Source organism: Eschscholzia californica, unplaced genomic scaffold, assembly GCF_041429995.1.
Source record: "Eschscholzia californica isolate CP2 unplaced genomic scaffold, dmEscCali1.0.p SCAF_4, whole genome shotgun sequence".
In the NCBI taxonomy this organism is placed as follows: domain Eukaryota; kingdom Viridiplantae; phylum Streptophyta; class Magnoliopsida; order Ranunculales; family Papaveraceae; genus Eschscholzia; species Eschscholzia californica.
In genome coordinates, this window is record NW_028238461.1 from 16346597 (window position 1) to 16364487 (window position 17891).

At 36.5% G+C, this 17891-nt stretch overlaps 1 protein-coding gene and 1 non-coding gene across 51 annotated transcripts; one reads left to right on the forward strand and one right to left on the reverse strand.

Annotated features, from left to right (window-relative positions):
* The first annotated feature begins 1557 nt into the window (after positions 1-1557).
* Positions 1558-16190, forward strand: LOC147543208 (uncharacterized). 50 transcript variants are annotated; one of them, XM_086632447.1, is made up of 18 exons: positions 1558-1711; positions 1840-1929; positions 7985-8057; positions 8167-8263; positions 9247-9336; positions 10481-10566; positions 10805-10950; positions 11032-11241; positions 11330-11425; positions 11525-11674; positions 11780-11929; positions 12039-12179; positions 12287-12433; positions 12527-12659; positions 12824-13039; positions 13432-13556; positions 14094-15583; positions 15657-16190. In XM_086632447.1, the coding sequence occupies exons 4-18, from the start codon at positions 8228-8230 to the stop codon at positions 15915-15917; spliced, it is 3477 nt and encodes a 1158-aa protein (XP_086488573.1). In that variant the 5' UTR covers positions 1558-1711; positions 1840-1929; positions 7985-8057; positions 8167-8227; the 3' UTR covers positions 15918-16190. The 50 variants fall into 50 exon arrangements, with proteins under 50 accessions (XP_086488573.1, XP_086488565.1, XP_086488581.1 ...); XM_086632439.1 differs by having other exon boundaries at positions 10805-11241; XM_086632446.1 differs by lacking the exons at positions 1558-1711; positions 1840-1929 and adding an exon at positions 7317-7725.
* A 66-nt stretch (positions 16191-16256) lies between these two features.
* On the reverse strand, positions 16257-16327 carry TRNAG-CCC (transfer RNA glycine (anticodon CCC)). Its single transcript has one exon. It is a non-coding gene; the product is annotated as a tRNA-Gly (tRNA).
* Between the last annotated feature and the right edge of the window lie 1564 nt (positions 16328-17891).

A 17891-nucleotide genomic window follows, 5' to 3' on the forward strand; every position in this document is an offset into this window, starting at 1 on the left:
TCCGGCAATGAGAGTCATCTTCATGCCACGAGCCCATCATGTATAGTCATCAACAGAAAGAATTGATGAGTAAAAAACTGATGTCGGACTGTCAGAGGGAGGGATATAATAAACATCGCCAATCGGATGAGACTTCATTTCTAGTGGGGAAGAGTTGTTAGAAACTAAAACGCCGGTAACCGGAGTTGATTCACTAAACATGTTGAATGTAAAAAAAAATTGATCACGTGGTGAGAGTTATATAAATTGTCAATTAGAAAAACTATTTGGTGAACAACTTTATACAAGGAGCAACGGTGGGAAATGATTAACATATATTAGCATCAGCAGATAAGATGTTTCCAAAAAAAAAAACAATGTCACACGAAAAAAAGTGTCACAAATGAAATGGAGAATTCTGGCAAAGAGGCAATCAGAGAAGAAGCGCCGGCAAGGAGATGGTCTCAGACGGTGAGTGAATCAGTTTTAGAGATTACTCGGGCCGTGAATCAGTAGGAAATCAGGCGGGGAAAAACTCAAGTGATATCTATATAAACTAGAGAGAAAGTGTAATTTGAAGCAATCGCAAAACAGTCAGTCGTGAATTAGGGGCTAATTATCCATGAAGACCAACGAAAGCCAAAAAGAACGACAATATGGTGGTCCCGGATGTAGAAGAAGTTAGAGAGGAAAACGGTTGTCGGAACAAAATAGGGATCCATCGGTGTCGATGCAGCAAGGGGATAGTCTTGGACAATGAGTAGTCCCCTTACAAGAGTATATCAGTTATGGGTGGGCAAGGGGGTCAGCGGAGGTGAAGGACAATGATAGGCGTCGACAAGAAGGGGAAAAACCCTAAAAGTTTTCAACGACTGAGACGAAGATTTGTATATGGGTTGAAAGTAAATGGGTCGGGCTAGTTGGCTCAAAAGAAATTGGGTTAAATCGGAGCTTGCCTATGTAGCTCTATTTAGTTCAAAGCTCTCGAGACCACTTCGTGGTGCTGATAGAGATATGCGGATATGTTGTAATGGGGGAAAAAACTGAACCGTACCTTATTGGTCGGATTACACATAGTGATTCAAGTTCAGTCTGAATCTAAAGAAAACAAAATTTGAAAAAAAAAAATGGTAATGATGAAACAAAAAAAATTGGTGGAGAGACTGACTTTTGAGCGTAGATAAAAAAACTTAGAGATGATGATAAGAACTAACAAATAAGCTATTTCAACAAAAAAAAAAAGCTTTCAACAAAAAAAAAACTAACAAACAAGATCGAAAATAACAAAATTCTTATGCTTCTGATACCATCTGTAAGCAAGTTCATTGGTTGAAACCTCTGTAATCATGGGAACCTCAAACATGTATGGGGCAAGAGATGTATGGGGCAAGAGCAAACTCATACTAGGCACTGCCGCAACATCAATAATAACTCTAACACATATGACAATCTAAAATCAAATGTGAACTTTATTGATCATTGGTAAATGTAATCAGCCCATGATGATGGCAGGTGTCATTGCTATAGGCACCTCCAACATTATTTTATTAACTTTAGGTGCCAATCTCTAAGTTCTCTATGTGTTTCTAGAGTTTAGACTTTCATGTTATATATCTTAGTGGACGGGTGAAAAACCTAGCAAATTCAAGAAGAGAAATCCGCTTGCAAAATCTTAAGTTTTTAATAAGGATTCTTAAAGTTACTGATTGCGATCAAATTTGAGATTCATAAGGTACAATTGGTCAATATTTTGTTTGGTAATTTTAAGTTAAGTTCTTGAAGGATACTAAGAGTCCAGTTATTTTCTTAATCTTTTTTATGCAAATCTGATTTCATTGTTAAAACTAATTATTTACGCAGATTCAGGGAAAGAAATCTAATTTCTGATCTTGAGTTCTCCAATCAAGATTCTTAAATCTAGTGACCACAATCAAAATTGATACAAGTAAGGTATGGATAATTACTCTGTTGTTTCGTAAATTTGATTTAAGCTTTTGACTGATCGGGGTGAAATTATTCTCTTTTACATCCTCGTTGCAAATTTCATTTTCAGGCTAGATTAGTTATTAGATGTCAAAATACCATGTCGGATATGCATGTTGTCACAAAAATATGTGACATTGGAGGCATGCGATCTATAGAGAGATAGTGCAAAAATGCATCAAACTAATGAAACAATCCCATTTAGTAAAGTGGTCTATAAGATGGTAATATTTAACAATCAAATCTATCATTCTTTTTGTTGAAATCAATCAAATATGTCATGGAAGTGATACAAATTCGTTATTCAAAGTACCAGTTAAAAGATTTTAGACAGAACCCAAACAAAAGTCGATAGCGACAAAACAGAGAGATGGCGGCGTAACTGTTTAGGGCAAAATACACAAAACTTTTTTTAGGGTTTTGAGCAATATTATTGATGGTCGGAAATTTTTGTTACCATAAAAATGTTTGGCACATGGTGTGGAGGTATCGAACATGGGTAATTTTAAAAGCAAACTCACTTATCGTTAAAGGCAATTTATTTTTTAAGTTTGACTTTGATCAATTCATCCTGACCAAATTTAGTGAAAGACAATATTATTTTTGAAGGTTTAATTCACCCACTTGGTAAAAAGTCCTTGTCGGTCATCTCTAACCGGCGACCTTAATTTAAAATAAAAATAAAAATCCTTCTTCCTTCCTTCTCCATCTTCTTCTCTTCTCCTTCCTTCTCCTTCTCCTTCCTTCTTCTTCTTCTCCTTACAAGACCTAATAAGCCTAGATCTATCACTAAGAACAGACCTAAGACCCTCGTGGATCAGACCAGGGGGCAACTGCAAAATTCAGAGTTCAGGGTCTAATTTTAGCACACATCATAATAACCTAAAGCATCTATATATGTTAGTATATAGCATGTTTAAGAGTCACCTGTTTTACTGTGCATTTCCAGGGGAGGGCTCATAAATCCCTAGGTTTTAATTCAATGAAAAATCAGGAAAATTTGGGTATGTCAGAAAGGGTTGTATCATCAGTCTATCCCAGATTTTGTTCTCTATTTGAGTACCTATCTTCTGATGACTTTGACAATAACCAACACATTTATTTTGCCGCTCAAAATTCTCTTGATTATAACCTCACCTAGAAGTCATCATCTACAAGAGCTGATTACCATTCACCATCTGATAATAATATTTCGAGGACAGATTGGTTAATGACTGAGTTGAGGTAGATGGTTTCAGAGAGAGGAGGGGAAGAAGAAGAAGAAGAAGAAAGAAATCAGTCAAGAAGAAGAAGAAGAAATCAGTCAAAGTCGTCAGTCAAAATTATGGCATGCGTCCGGCCCTCCAACGCCGGTCGGGCGGAGGCCCCAGCCGATGCTTCAGTCGCCCCTAACATTAGGGGTTGATCTTGACCGTTGGATTATCCAACGGCAAGATCTGCCTCAATTTTTTGTTTTGTAAAATAAAAAATACTAAAAAATTAAATACAAAATTAAAAATAATTAAAAAGTTAAAAATAACTTAAAAATCAAAACCAACATTAATAATAAAAATATATTAATACAAACCGACTTTTACATTAAAATATTAAAATACATTGAACGAAAGTGTCGGTCATCGAATAATTTTTCAACCTTGAAAAAAAAAATATATTTCTAAAATAGTTCAAAAACGTTTTTTTTTATATACACAAAATCACACATGTTTCTCGCACATAAACAAATATTCGGCCTCAAGAGACGTTGGGGTTGGAGTTGAATTTTTGAGGCTGAGCTGAGACCAAAAATTTTGGGTGAAAAAGTGATTTTTTCGGCCTAAGACGGACTGGGGTTGGAGTTGCTCTTAGGTCAAACTCTGGTTGAGCCATTGCCTCTTAAGCGACACATTGTCTTTAACCAAACTAGCGATACCTCCTTTTTTAATTTGAAATTTGTGAAATCCCATTTTTTTCACTTAAAAGTATGAAAATTGTTTTTTATCCTTATTGTCTTTTCTATTTTTCTTTGATCACTCGTATCCCTCTGTTGGTATGCCACCATCATCGATGTGCTTCCGACAAATCTTCATTTCTCATATATGTCTTTTTTTCTCTTGAATCCAATTTGTTTTCACTAACAACATTCATCTAACACTTAAAATTAATAAACACAACAATTCGACAAATAAAATTCATAAAATTCTCAACAAAAACTGTAACTTCTCAATTGTTATTCATTTTAGGTTAAAATTTATGTTTCCCAGAGTGGTCAATTTCGAAGAAGACCTCTTGATCTCGGTTGTTCTTTCTATTAATTATAACTAGTGTACATTCAATGAATGCAAATGCAACTTGAAATGATGAACTGAACGAAAAATCAAAATGATAGAAGAGAAATTAGTAATTGAGCTTATAAATTAGATAAGAATTTACAAGGAGATTGAAGTTAGAGTGTCATGACGGCAGTAGAAATATAAGAGGAAGAGTAACAAAATATAGTAAGTGCAGAAAAGGGGTTTCACTAACTTCCAATTAATCTTCTCCTCCTCCTTTCTTCCTTCTTCTCAATTTTTTCCCTTATTTCCCTCTCTCTAAACACTCCCGCGAAGGGGTTCCCCTTTGTCGGAGTGTTTAGAGAGAGAACGGAAGAAAAGTTAGTGCTGAAGGTCACCGACTGGAAAGTTTCAGTCGACGACCTTCTGCCGGAGAAGAAAGTGTTGGTGGAGAGAGAGAGGGGTGAGATGGAGGGAAAATAAGGAGATGATGTGGTTTTTATATTTTAAATTTTTCTTGGAATTAATTCTATTTTAGCCTCTAAGGGCACTTCAAGAAGAAGTTGAAATTTTTTTGCTTCTTGGGGGCAAAAACGAACTGTCGGACACTTATGTGGGCCAAAACGATGAGTTGGTCACAAAACTTGGAGACAAAACGGAATTAACCCTGAATATAATTAGGTCAATGAAGTATAAGCTTCTTAATTAGTGTAAAAATGATTAAATGAAAATCGTACAGACGACAAATGAATACAAGACGACGTGTATCTGCATTTTTTATGGGTCCCGACTCTGGACCCCTATATTACTAGGAACCAGAACCAAAACTTTTAGTTGTTTCAGCTCTGGGTAGTTAGATACCCAAACGAAACCGACCGTTGAAACCCAAAAATTACCATTTTCTTGAGATATTTAGTCTTTACATTATCAACTAACTATTTAATTTTCAGAGAAGTAGTAAGTAAATTTTCAAAAAACTAATTCGACGAGTTTTGATTTCATTATTCTGAGAAAAATATATTTCTAAATGGGATCCTTTTATTGAAGTTTATAAAAAATAATTTCCACCTAAATAATGCATCCTGCAAAAAAAATAGTTTTTGTTTTTGTTGAAATAAAGAATTAAATTAATACTTAATAGATAAGAGTAACATGATTATTTAAATGATAGACTGGTGGAGGAATATAAGACCATGTATGACACAACGAAAAATTCCGAAAAAATCTTAGATCTTCGTCTGAAACTTCTAAAACTCGAAACTAACAAGACTAAACTAAATACTGATATTTTATTGATAAACTGAATCAATAACACAACTACTAGATCCCCTTTTATTTAGCTTTAGGGTTTCCTGAACCTATTCAAATACAGATAACAATTTTTAAGAAAATAAAATATTAGAATCTCAAGAAAATAAGAGACTACCTAAACTAAGAAACACTTACTAAAATAGTAAAAAATTATTAAAAGTCCGTTTTGAGACCTAAACAATGGAATTTGACCCTCAAAGTGGGCCTATTGTAGCAAGCGACAAATAAGCGAATGGTTATTTTGCACCATCACTCAAAATTTCATCCAATTCCGACACCAATAGCTTCGGTTTTGCCCGTTTTAGTCTGTCACCTTTATATTTGGCCGCATCAATTTCTTCCATGTATTTTTCGGTCGATTCCTCTACATCAGTATTGGATGTTTTAGTTTGTTACCTTTATATTTGGCCGCATTCATTTCTTTTATGTATTATCGGTCAATTCCTCTACATCAATGTATCATTACACTTGTGTCTCCTTGTCCATTTAACAAGAGAATTTGTTGTGATCTTGTTGTTACACTCTATGTGATCAAACTTAATAATGTGAAAAGATGAAAACAGTGTCTTGATCTTCCGCATATAAGAAAGTACTTGTCAATGTTGTTCGATTTGATGCCCTTGGAGGTATCCTGCAACAAAAAAAATAGTTAGTTTTTTTTTTTTGAACTTAAAAGAAAATTTTAGTTTCGGAACTAAGAAAATTGTAGTTAGTTAGGTCTAAGATAATTAGTCTATTCTTCATCAAAAAAAAAAAAGATAATTAGTCTATAGGTATCTTTTTTACTTTGGTCCCACATAATTGTCCAATTAGACATAAGAAGCATATTTTGTCTAACTCGGAATGTTGGTACCTAATTGATATTTGTCTAGCTTGGATGCTTGGGTCACTAAATTAAGGACTTTCCTCGTATCCACTTATTCTTTTAAGCCTACTTATGGAGTATTTTTTTGAGTAACTTTTGATTACTTTATACTTGGACATTACTTTTTAGAACAAAATATATCATGGATAAGGTGATTATTTTAGTGATTGCCTCCCAATTTTTTAGTAGATTTAAGGTTTAGATGACTGAACACCAAATAATAAATGTATTATATAGTATATCTTTTTGTTCAGTATCACTAATTTGGTTGGCGAAATAAAGTTTTAAAATTTAACAATATTACATATTATACAAATAGTATTTGGATTTCCCGGATGGTTTGTTGATGTATTAAATTGTATTTTAGTAATTTAGATAATCTTAAAGGAGAAAATAGTTTGACTCAAACCGTTTAAGTGAGTCCACTACTGGACTTAAAATTTCGATCTTTTTTCAACAGTGATATTATGTCTGGTCCCTCTCCTGTAGAATCTCGGTCGGTTGAGATGACAAATTGTTAACCGGGCAATAACCATAAAAACTTGGCACTCGGTTCTTTAACTCTACTCGCACACACACACACAATACATATTCATGGTTTACATCATCTTCCTAAAATTTTGGATTTAGATTCTCACAAAACTAATATTAAAATTAAAATCTTTCCTTTCCATGACTAATTGTTATATTTCAATGCCACCACATTCCACTACCAATGCCAACAACCATTAGAGGCAATTGTTCATGGTTACTAATAAAAGAACTTTTTCACTTGAATATTTACCTTAAATTCAAGTGATTGTAACATTATACCTAACAACATAAACTTCAAAGACCCACACTACATTTTTAACTAGAGAAAACCTTAATTTTTAGCATTAAACATTTTGGTTTGGGTAAAGGACAAACAAGTATTAACAAGATTATGAATTCAAAGTTAATTAAGAACTAGAAATTTCTCTAATTACAAAGCTTGTTGGTCCTAAATAAAGTGATCAAAAAAGAACATATAGGGTTCTAAATTTGCACATATTATAGTAGGGCATTGTTTTGAAACGTGAAATGCTAGTAGTAGAATAAAATTTGTTCACCCAAATGCATTTTGAAACCTTCATCAAAAAAAAAAAAATGCATTTTGAAAATTTTGAGAACTTCCTACTTTCTTCCTTCCTTAAATGGTATAGTCTTGGCCAACCCCATTATTCAATAAAGACAAAAAAATTGCATAAAACTTCCATGTTGTTTCTTTGAGGTTATCACTCACCATTCTCCCTCCTCCCCACTAAAAGCACTACTACTACTATTTTGGTGAATTCTGAAATGGGTAATGGCCAATGGGTATGGGTTTCTCCCCCTCTCTCTCTCTCTCTCTCTAAAACTAGCATACACAAAAACACTAAAAATAGTAAGATGCTTGTACCAATTTATTGAAAAAAGTAAAAAAAAAAAAAACACCATCCACCATTAATAACTCAAGCCTTCAACAATGACTGTACGTTTTCCCATCCCTCAAGTATTACAAGTTTTGAATATCTCTACTGACTTTGATTTTTTTTTTTTTTTTTTTGGTTTGGGTTTTGTTTGATTTCTTCAACAGGAATTTTGCAGGTTTAATGGGGGTTTAAGAAAGAAGTTTAATAGAGGATTCTGGTGTGAATTAGAAGTACTGGGTAGTAATTCTTTTCTCATTTCATTCAGTTTTCATTTTGTTTTTTTGATGGTTTTGTTACTCCATTTTCATTTTCAGTCCCATTTTAACCATTATTGTTTTCATTTTAGAGAGAGAAAGTAAGAGCATTGTGGAGAACTGAAGAAGAAGAAGAACTGGAAAAAGTTTGAAATGGCAAGGTCAAAGAGAAGTGCGTCTGCAAAAAAAGTAAAAAAATTCTTCAACTTATTTTTTTTTGCAATGATTCTTCAACTTATTTACTACTACTTGTTTTCTTAGTTCTTAAGTTTCATCAACCAATTTCATTAATTATTTTATGAATTCATATTTTACCCTTAATGAGGGTTTTGGGTAGCTCTAAGTTCTGCTTCTTCATCTTCTTGATATGGCATTGATTTGTTGATATTAATAATCTGTTCTTTAATGTGGGTTTGATCTATTTCTTTTATTCTGTTCTTCATTTGTTTTACATGCTATTTGTGGGGTCCTTGTGATTTTCTCTAATTTTTTTATTAGGAGTTCTTTATGATTTATTCATATTTTGTTTTCATTTTAAATTTGATCACAAGGGAAGAAAGTTTTCTTATGGGGTTTTCATTACTTAATTAGATTGTTTTAGTCCTAATTGAATTCCCTACTAAAAAAAATTGTATAAGATTAAGCCTCTTTCTTAGGGTTGAACTTCTTGCATTGTAATATATGCTGATTTTCTTCTACTTGTTTTGTTTATGACAATATTTCCATTTTGTGTTATTTCTTTCAATTCCCAATATACCATACTATAGTTTCGATAAATTGTATAAGATAATCTTTAACAGCTGACTTCGTTAGAAGATTCTCTAAATCCATATTATAGTTTCGATAAATTCTCTTGATTTAGATTATCCATGTTTAAAGTGATATCTTTAGTTAGATTTTGTGACTAGATCCTCTAAGGACACATCTAGAAACAAGAGGATCGATTAGAGTGTTCTTTCCATTCTCACAACATCTACAAAACAAATTGTGAGATCACATTATCATTTTAATGTTTTTCGGGTTCGAAGTATGTATCTTCTACTTGGCTTTTAGAGTAGGACTTAGCATTGGAAAAGCTCTTAGAGATGAGGCAGTATCTTTTGTGTTTAAGGTTTGTGAGGGAGAAGGAGGTGCTAATCGAAGCTTCCCTTCTTAGTGACACTCATTATTAGTGGTATCGAAGGGTCCATTCTAGGCCCAACCCGTGTGCTTCAGTTAGCTTTAAGGCTGCCGGGAGCAACATCATGACTCAAGGCAACAGGGCAAGTTTCCTACCTTGATCCTTCTAGTGTCGTTGTCACGTGTTTCAACGCTTGTTATAAGCATCATTTGAACGTTTGTTGCTTCGTGTTTATGAGTATGAGGTATCGTCTTGAAGTTTCATATTGGCTTTGATTTTCACTAACCGTCCCTATATACTAGATAGATGTCCTTTGATAAGTATTATGTCCTCAATATTGCAGCCTCTAGTGGAATCTAGCATAGCATTCTCGGATTCTCCTCTATAGGCTCCTTAAAATTGTACCCTTCCCGTCACATATAAGCTACTAATACATTTATTCCTACTAGTGTGAGTAATAGTAGTCAAAGAACAATTCAATAAGCTTATCGGAAAAGAAGAGGAACAAATTCCTAGAGATCTCCTGGTGTGACACCAAAAATTGAAGTTGTAGTACCTAGATTCCAAGAACATACTAACTTGACAGTAGTATACTACTCTATCCTTGATTTAAGTACCTCCTGTTAATATGTTTATTGTTTTGTTTGTCGAGCTTATTTTTATGTCTCTTTATGCAATTTTCATGTCTGACTAGGCAGAGCACATATCAGTTGCTTGAAATCTTAGTGGGATTCTGGCATTGCTGGAGTTCATTTCTAGAATTGCTTGAGTGATACCAACTAGTTGGTAGGAATATGAAATGGTGATATATTTTAATGCCCATGATCAGGATCTTAAGAAGTAGACAGTAAAAGAACATTGAAAGAGAAACTATTAGAGGGTATTAATTGTTTGTGCTATAGAGGCAACAAGAGATCAAAGGTTGCAAGAACATCTTGCAATCATCTTAGTTAGCTAGTCTTTTACGAATTCTTATCTCGACCATACTTGGGGCAATTTGTGAAGAACTTGAATGCACTTTCTTGCTAGTTTAACAAGAATGACTATAGCTACACGTGTATCTCGTATTACTTGTCAGCTAATTATTGTCTATTAGTACTGTCTGTGTGTCTCTATCTTTAAATATATATTCCTTATCTGACTTCACTTATAGATATCGTTTGAAACATTTAATAGGGTAACTTAATTGTTTCTTCTCAGAAGATGTAAGTCTAGAATACTTTCTCTAGAAGGAACTTACTTTCACTTGCAAGTGTTAATTCATCTATCCTATATTCATTTTGCAGGTAACACCATGTGATATTTGTGGCAGTAGTGATTGGCCATATGCTATAGCAACGTGTTGCATATGCCATAAGTCATGTGAGCATATGTAAGATATACTCTTTCTCAAACTTCGTTATTTCCATTTTGTCGGGTTCTCATTGACTCAGAAAAAGAGCACTGCCCTTCGATATCATACTCATGTGTCGAAAATAGTACATAGAAGTTGGGAGTCAATTAGATCAATAATCTATATGACATGTTTACTTCTCTTAAAAAGATCATGGGAAATTTGCGTGGTTAATTTATAATGGAGACACTATTTCTTATCCTACTATGTTTCCTAGTTGCAGTTACTGCATGCGACCTAACCTCACTGCTGTTCCAGAGAAATGGATTTGTGAAGCATGTCTTACCAGAGAAGATTCAAATGTGAGAGAACCTGCTCCTAGGGGAAACAACATTTCATCTTCAGTGCCTCCTCACAAGGAAGGCAATATACGAATCTCAAACAGAAATATTAGAGGGAAAGTTAAATTTCTTAGTACTGAAGATGCTTGTAGGCTGAGTGCAGGAGTCAAAGCTAACAAACTCAGTAAGAAGATTCCAGTTTCTGTGGCTGAAGCTTCACAGAAATTTTCCGAAACTGTATCTACTTCAAAATCATTTGAATCTTCAACATCTTCAGTTTTGGGCAGTGGGCAGCTTAATACTAGCCTACAGCCACGGCAATGTAAACCCTCCCCACAGTGGCATGTGAAGAAGCCTCGGACGAATTCTCCAGGTAAGTCTTCTACTTTTAAAACGTTTAGATAAATGAGACATTCGACTTAGAGTGAAGTTTTTGTTGACTAAAATGATAAATGCTGTAGCATGCCGCCCCCCATCAAACTCTCCTGGGCATGTGGAACGTGTAATCAGAGAGAAACCTAAAGAGACACAATTTCTGAGAGGTGATAAGCCCGCTGGTACAGTTTCATCTTTGAGCTTGCAAGAATTTGTATGTTTATCTGTTTGTGATGGAACTTTTGCTTAGTATCACACTCTCATTGGGAGGTTCGTTTCAGGCAAAGTGATCCAAAGATTACCAAATGAAGACGTTGTCGCCATGAAAGAGGCCGTTAATGTTTCTCCACTTTTTAAACAAGGGAGAAGTTCACATGATGCAGGAGAGAAGCGTAAACAGCCAGAATTGTGGAGAACGGATAAGCCCACTGGTACAATTTCCTCTTACTTGCAAAAGGTCATTCAGTTATTTGTTTGTGGGGAAATTTTTGCTTATAAGACGTTATATCACACACTCATTGGGAGGTTTATTATAGGCAAAGTGAATCGTAGGTCAGAAGATGAGATACTAGCTGGCACAGCAGTGCCAGATAATGTTCCTGTACCTTATAAGCAAGATGGCAGTTCACATGTTGCAGGAGAGAGGCCTAAAGAGCCACAACTGTTGAGAACGGATAACCCTACTGGTACATTTTCCTTTTTGAGGTTGCAAAATTTCGTATATTTGTTTGTCTTTGACCGAATTTTTTGTTTAAAAGGCATAATGTCACACATTGACTGGGAGGTTTGTTTCAGGCCAAGCGATTGGCAGGTCACGGGATGAAGACCGTGTTATCTTGGAAGAGCCTGTTAACGTTTCTGTACCTTTTAAACAAGGTGGAAGCTCACATAGGGCAAGAGGGAAGCGTATAGAGCCAAGACTGTCGAGAAAGGATGGTACAGTTTCTTCTCTTTGAGCTTCCAAAAATTCATAATTTTGTTTGCTCCTGATAATTTTCACTTATAACCGATATATCGCACACTCATTGGGCGGTTCATTTCAGGTGAAGTGATTTGTAAATCAACCGATGAAATTGCTGTTGGCACGGAAGAGCCAAATGAGTCTATACCTTTTAAACAAGATGGAAGTTCACATGCTGCAACAAAGAAGTTTGAAGAGCCAGAATTGTCGATAAAGGAAAAGCCAATGGGTATAGTTTCCTGTTTGTGATTACAATAGTTTTGTTCTCTATTTATTAGTATGAAGATTTATGTCTGCTTGGTGTTTGGTACTTTTGTTTCAGGACAAGTTAACCTTTCTCAACCTTTTCAACAATTTGAAAGTTCAAAGAAGACATCTTCTTCGCATGCCGAATCTAGCATGTTATCTAAGTTCGAGGGGTTTCCAGATAATATCGGTGCTGGTTCTTTATGGATGTGAGTAGCTCCTTCCTTGTAGTACCGAAAAAAGTGAATTTGTTTATTCTATCTAAAAGATCAGCTTGCTGCCTACAAGTGATCTTTTTATAGATAAGCTCACGTTTCCATCTTCTGTCTATGGAATTTGCATTACCATATTAATTTAAATTGAACGTCTCCAGGGGAAGCTTTGAGGTTTCAAATGGTACTTATGAGGAACTTCAGGCTCATCCTCCAGGAAAAATTCATCCTAAAGCATACAAGTTTGCAAAAGGAATGCCGACTATGCTGAAATTTGATCTCTGCGCTCGTTCCGCTGTGTGGCCAGATATCTTCCAAGTTGACTGCCCTACGCATGAAGATGTTGCCTTGTATTTTCTCCCTCACAATTTTGGAAGGTTTGCATTTAGTTGGTGTTGTTTTTCCTTCTTTTTCAGATAGTTTGAATCTGACTCACCTTAGTCTAACTTGCCTGAATAGTCATTTCAGGTTATTCTAAACAATGGGTTTTTAGTTCAGACTCAATTTATATCTAACTCAAATGGATCCGAATCGGCCCAAGTCAGCTACTCGGACAAGTCAGACGCATGAGTCAAGCGAAAAACAAAGATTTTGAAATCTGACTTGAGTCCAATAAGATCTTGAGTCATTTCATATCTGAATTTGAAGAAAAAAAATCACTAGCTCAAATTTAAATTTTGTTCTCCAGTTGTGCAGCTTGTGCCGTTACGTTTTCCCGTTCTTACGCCTTTAGGAGCACTGTCGTTACATAATTTCTCTTTTCTTGTAGGTCAAAAGAAAACTACGACAATCTGTTGGAATTTATTGAGGTGGGGGATTTTGCCATGCAAAGTTCCGTGAATGGCGTGGAGTTGTTGTTATTTACATCTAAACAATTGGCTGTAGATTCTCGAAGTAAGTTTTTCTCTTTATGTGATGTGAGTGATATTGTTTATACTAAAAGAGTCGGTAACAATGTCAGTGAACCTCATTGATTTTACGAAAAACAGGAAAATGGACCTAAGATCGAGTCTCATGTCACTACTTTTTTAGGCTTGCCCTCCCCAGAAAAACTTGTGCAAACTATGGCCATGTAAATCATGTGCAAACATCTGCAGAACTTACTATGCACAACCTTATGTAGGGAGTTGAAGCCTAAGAGAATCGGTGGATCCTTTTTGACAAAAAGAATTGGCCTAGAAAGTTATGGCCATCTCTCCTTTTTAAATGATAAATTGTGGGTCATGTTAATGGATCAACTACTATGTAGAAGTAGGTCATGGAGAATGCTGAAGGATGAAATCATGAGACTTACATTTGATTAGGTTATCTTATGGGTTTGATAAACAAAGAATTGGCATCTAAGAATGTAACTTATCATGTATCCTAGTTGTATGTATGGTGTTTGTTTTACTTTGACAACAAGAAATTGATATATGATAACCTAAACAGGAACCGACATGAAGATCTATCTATGGGGTATATTTCGGTCTTCCAGAAAATCTGCATGTTCTTCTCCTACACCTTTGAGAAGGAGACAGCAGGAAGAGCATGTTCCTTTGTGCTTTGCTTCTCTGAGCAATACCAACGTAAGTAACTCTGAAGAAGTAAGTATGGAAATCGACATGGTGGGTGGAGTAGAGGTCGGGGAGATAGATAAGCCCGTCTTAAGGCAGCATCCTGAGCAAACAAAAGTCAAGTTCAAGCTTCAGACTCCAAAGAGAAAGTGTCTTGCTTCAAATGCTTTTGATCGAAACAAGAACTCAGATCAGTCAGTGTCACCAAAAACAGATCCGCGTAATGCTCTCGACTCTCCTGGCTTTCCTGTCTTGGAAAGGCCACTTCCGAGGGCGCCAAACGTTGGACAAAATTTGGCATCTCCACCAGGTTTGGTTAAGCCTCTGAAGAATGGAGGGGTTGAGGTATCTGGTGATGTGGCTCAGAATGGACCTACTGGATTTTCAAGGCCCGTTACTGGTTACAGAGCACACAACAGTTTAACAGAAAAGCAGGTTACTAGTTCCTCAGAGCCTCGTAAGAAAAATGAAAACAGCTCTGGTGATACGCCTCGGAACAGGCCCATGGAAAACCCACTCGCAAGGATGGCTACTATTGCACGAGATTTAGAAACTCCACCTGGTTTCCGTAAGCCTTTTCAGACGAATGAAAGGAATGAGTCATTTGAGGTATCAAATGGTACGGCTTGGGACGATTCTCATGGGTTTCTCAAACCAGTTGCTGGTAATGTGGCTCCAAATGGACCTCCTGGATTTTCAAGGCCCGCTGGTTACACAGCTCATAATTGTTCAACGGAAAAGCGGGTTACTGGTTTCTCTGAGCATCTTAAGAAGAACGAAAAGATCTCTGGTGATGCGCCTCGGAACAAGCCTATGGAAAACCCACTCGCAGGGTTAGCAACTATTGCACGACATTTAGAAAGTCCACCTGGCTTTCTTAAGTCTTTTAAGACGAATGAAAGAAATGAGTCATTTGAGGTATCAAATGATGTGCCTCATGACGATCCTCGGTTTTCCAAACCAGTTCCTGCTAATGTGGCTCAGAATGGACCTCCTGGATTTTCAAGGCCCGTTACTGGTTATGTAGCTCATAATGGTTCAAGGGAGAAGTGGGTTACTGGTGACGCGACTCTTAATCGACCCATGGAGAAATCACTGGCAAGGACGGCAAGTGTTGCAACAGATTTGGAAAGTCCACCTGGTTTTGCCAAGCCTTATAAGCCGAACGAAAGGAATGAGTTATCCGAGACCACAACTAAGAAAGAAAAAGCCGATGTTGCTGACGTCAACGTTCTTAGCTCATCCAAAATGCGAAATATTAGGTCCATGGATCCTTCTAAAAGCCCGTTCAAGAGCCCAAACTTGCAGGCCCAAAGATCTGCAGAAGTTTTGCAGCCACCAGGGCTTCCTCCAAAATCTCATCAGGTACGGGCCTAAACTAAGCAACTATGTTATTCAATTGAATGATCTAATCATTTCCATTAAATGTAATAAGCAGGTTACTACTCATAGAACCCCGACGAGTTCTGTGGCCACTGAGAACCCGCCATTATCAAGAATGCCAAAGAAAGTAACTTTCGCTGATTTGAATGATCCGACAAGAAAACGCAAAGACAGGGAAGGTGTCAACGTTCATGACAAACTAGAGCATAAGAAGAATGAACCTTCAAAATGGAACAAAATAGCTGAAGAATTCTCTGAGCTATTTACGAACGAAAACCAGACTAAGAGAAAAAAGTTTGCAGGGAGGAAAAACTGACCTGGCCAGTGTACATAAACAACATGGAGCATTGAATCGAAAGAAAGTCGCAGTGTGGTGTAAAGCTGGTGTTATTTTCCGAGCAAATCAGGTAATTAGTCTTTCAATAAATACCATAAGAAATAGAGGAAGGAAGAAGTACTAATATATACTAAATCATATAAGAAAAACAAGGATTTATATTTTTGAAAACTAGATTCTGGATTGGATTAGAGATGCTTGACTATTGATATTATGTTTTGACAGTTGAGAATTGAACTATTTGTGGCAAAATTGGGTACTTGAAACAGATATTGTTTTAATAGAAGATTTCACTGCAAGAACAAAGAAGGCAAAAAATGCGCATCCAGGGAATCGAACCCTGGTCAGTACCGTGGGAGGGTACTATGATACCACTACACCAGATGCGCTTCTTGTTCAAGGACTTGGGTTACCCTTGTAATGACCATTGAGGCCATACCTAATAGCATCACCAATGCAAAACTCAAAAGTCATCCCATGTGTAAAGTCTCGATAGGGGTGGGAATCGGGCGGGTATGGGCGGGTCGGGCAAGTTAGGAGTTTAGCTATTAGGGTAGTCATGCGAATCAGGTGGGTACTTTTGAAAATTATTCTGCCCATAGCCCACCCATACCCAATAGTACACTCACTCGGGTGAATCGCGCATCAGGTTACTCATTGGCAATAGGTTTATAAATTAGTTACCCTTTAGTCCACAACCATTTAGCTCAAGTGTACAACCATTTAGCTTAAGTACTCAACCATTTAGCTATCCTTAACTTGATACATAAAATCTTTAACCTCCTACCCTTGTATAAAAGCTTTCAATCTCATTCTCCCTTGTAAATGAGTGATGTGAGACTATGTAACTTAAGCTATCTTGTGCTTTTGTCTTTGAGAATATAGCGCCACATTGAAAAGAAAGAGGAAATAAACCAACTACCCCAACACTAGAACTCATAAGAGGTATTCCTTCTGCCTCCTTGAGTTGTGGAAAATAGTTCCTAATGGGCTTATACCAGCTATTGTAACAATAAACCAATTATTATGGACGGTCGTCGGATTCGGACGGACTCTAGCATGCGGGTTCGGGTAAGCCTATCCACCCGAGCCCGCCCACCAATATTTGTCGGGTAGGGCGGGTGATGCCCGTCTTGGGTGTGGGCGCCCACGGGCAATTCGGACTCGGGCGCTCAAAATGGGTAGCGGGCTCTCGGGTTAAAATCTCACCCCTAAGTCTTGATTGAGATTCTCTTTCTTACATGACACTATTGAGATCGTTTAATTTTTGTAGGTTTCCAATGCAAATCTCTAAAATTATTTTGTTTATCGGTGTGACATACTAATTTTTGTACATAAATATTTAACTATTTTGAAGATATGTAAAGATTTGATCTCTATTGGTCTAAATTTAAAAAAAAAATTAATTCTTATTTGGCCCCGTACTTTGTGACCAGCTTCTTTTATGGCCCCTATTTTCTGTAAATTTAAATTTTGCCCCCTATTTTTATGTAAATGTCATAACTACCCCTCCCATTAATATATTTTCAAAATAAATTTAATTAGTAAATATCTCTCTCCACCTCACATCTCTCTCCACCACAAATGTCTCTCCACCTCAACTCTCTCTCCAACTCACCTCTTTCTTCTCCGACGAATTTTCCGGCCGACGACCTTCAACATAAAAAAAAATCTCTCATCCTCTATCTCTCTCCTTTCTTCTCTCCCTCTCTTTCTCATTTCTTCTCTCCCTACTCTCTTTCTCTCTCTAAAGCTCCGACGAAGGGAAGGAGCCCCTTCGCCGGAGCTCCTAGTTTCTAGACGAAACCAGGTCTGGTTTCAACTAGAGCAGATCTGGTCTTGTCTGGAAAAAGACGAAACCAGACCTGGTCAACGAAGGGGCTCCTCCCCTTTGTCGGAGCTTTAGAGAGAGAAAGAGAGTAGGGAGAGAAGAAAGAAGAGAGAGAGAGAGAG

Coding starts and splice junctions, on each gene's coding strand:
- LOC147543208 (XM_086632439.1), top strand. CDS start 8,228: ATGGCAAGGTCAAAGAGAAGTGCGTCTGCAAAAAAA. Junction 11,426..11,524: donor GAGAGGTGATAAGCCCGCTG/GTACAGTTTCAT, acceptor GGTTCGTTTCAG/GCAAAGTGATCCAAAGATTA. Junction 11,930..12,038: donor GAGAACGGATAACCCTACTG/GTACATTTTCCT, acceptor GGTTTGTTTCAG/GCCAAGCGATTGGCAGGTCA.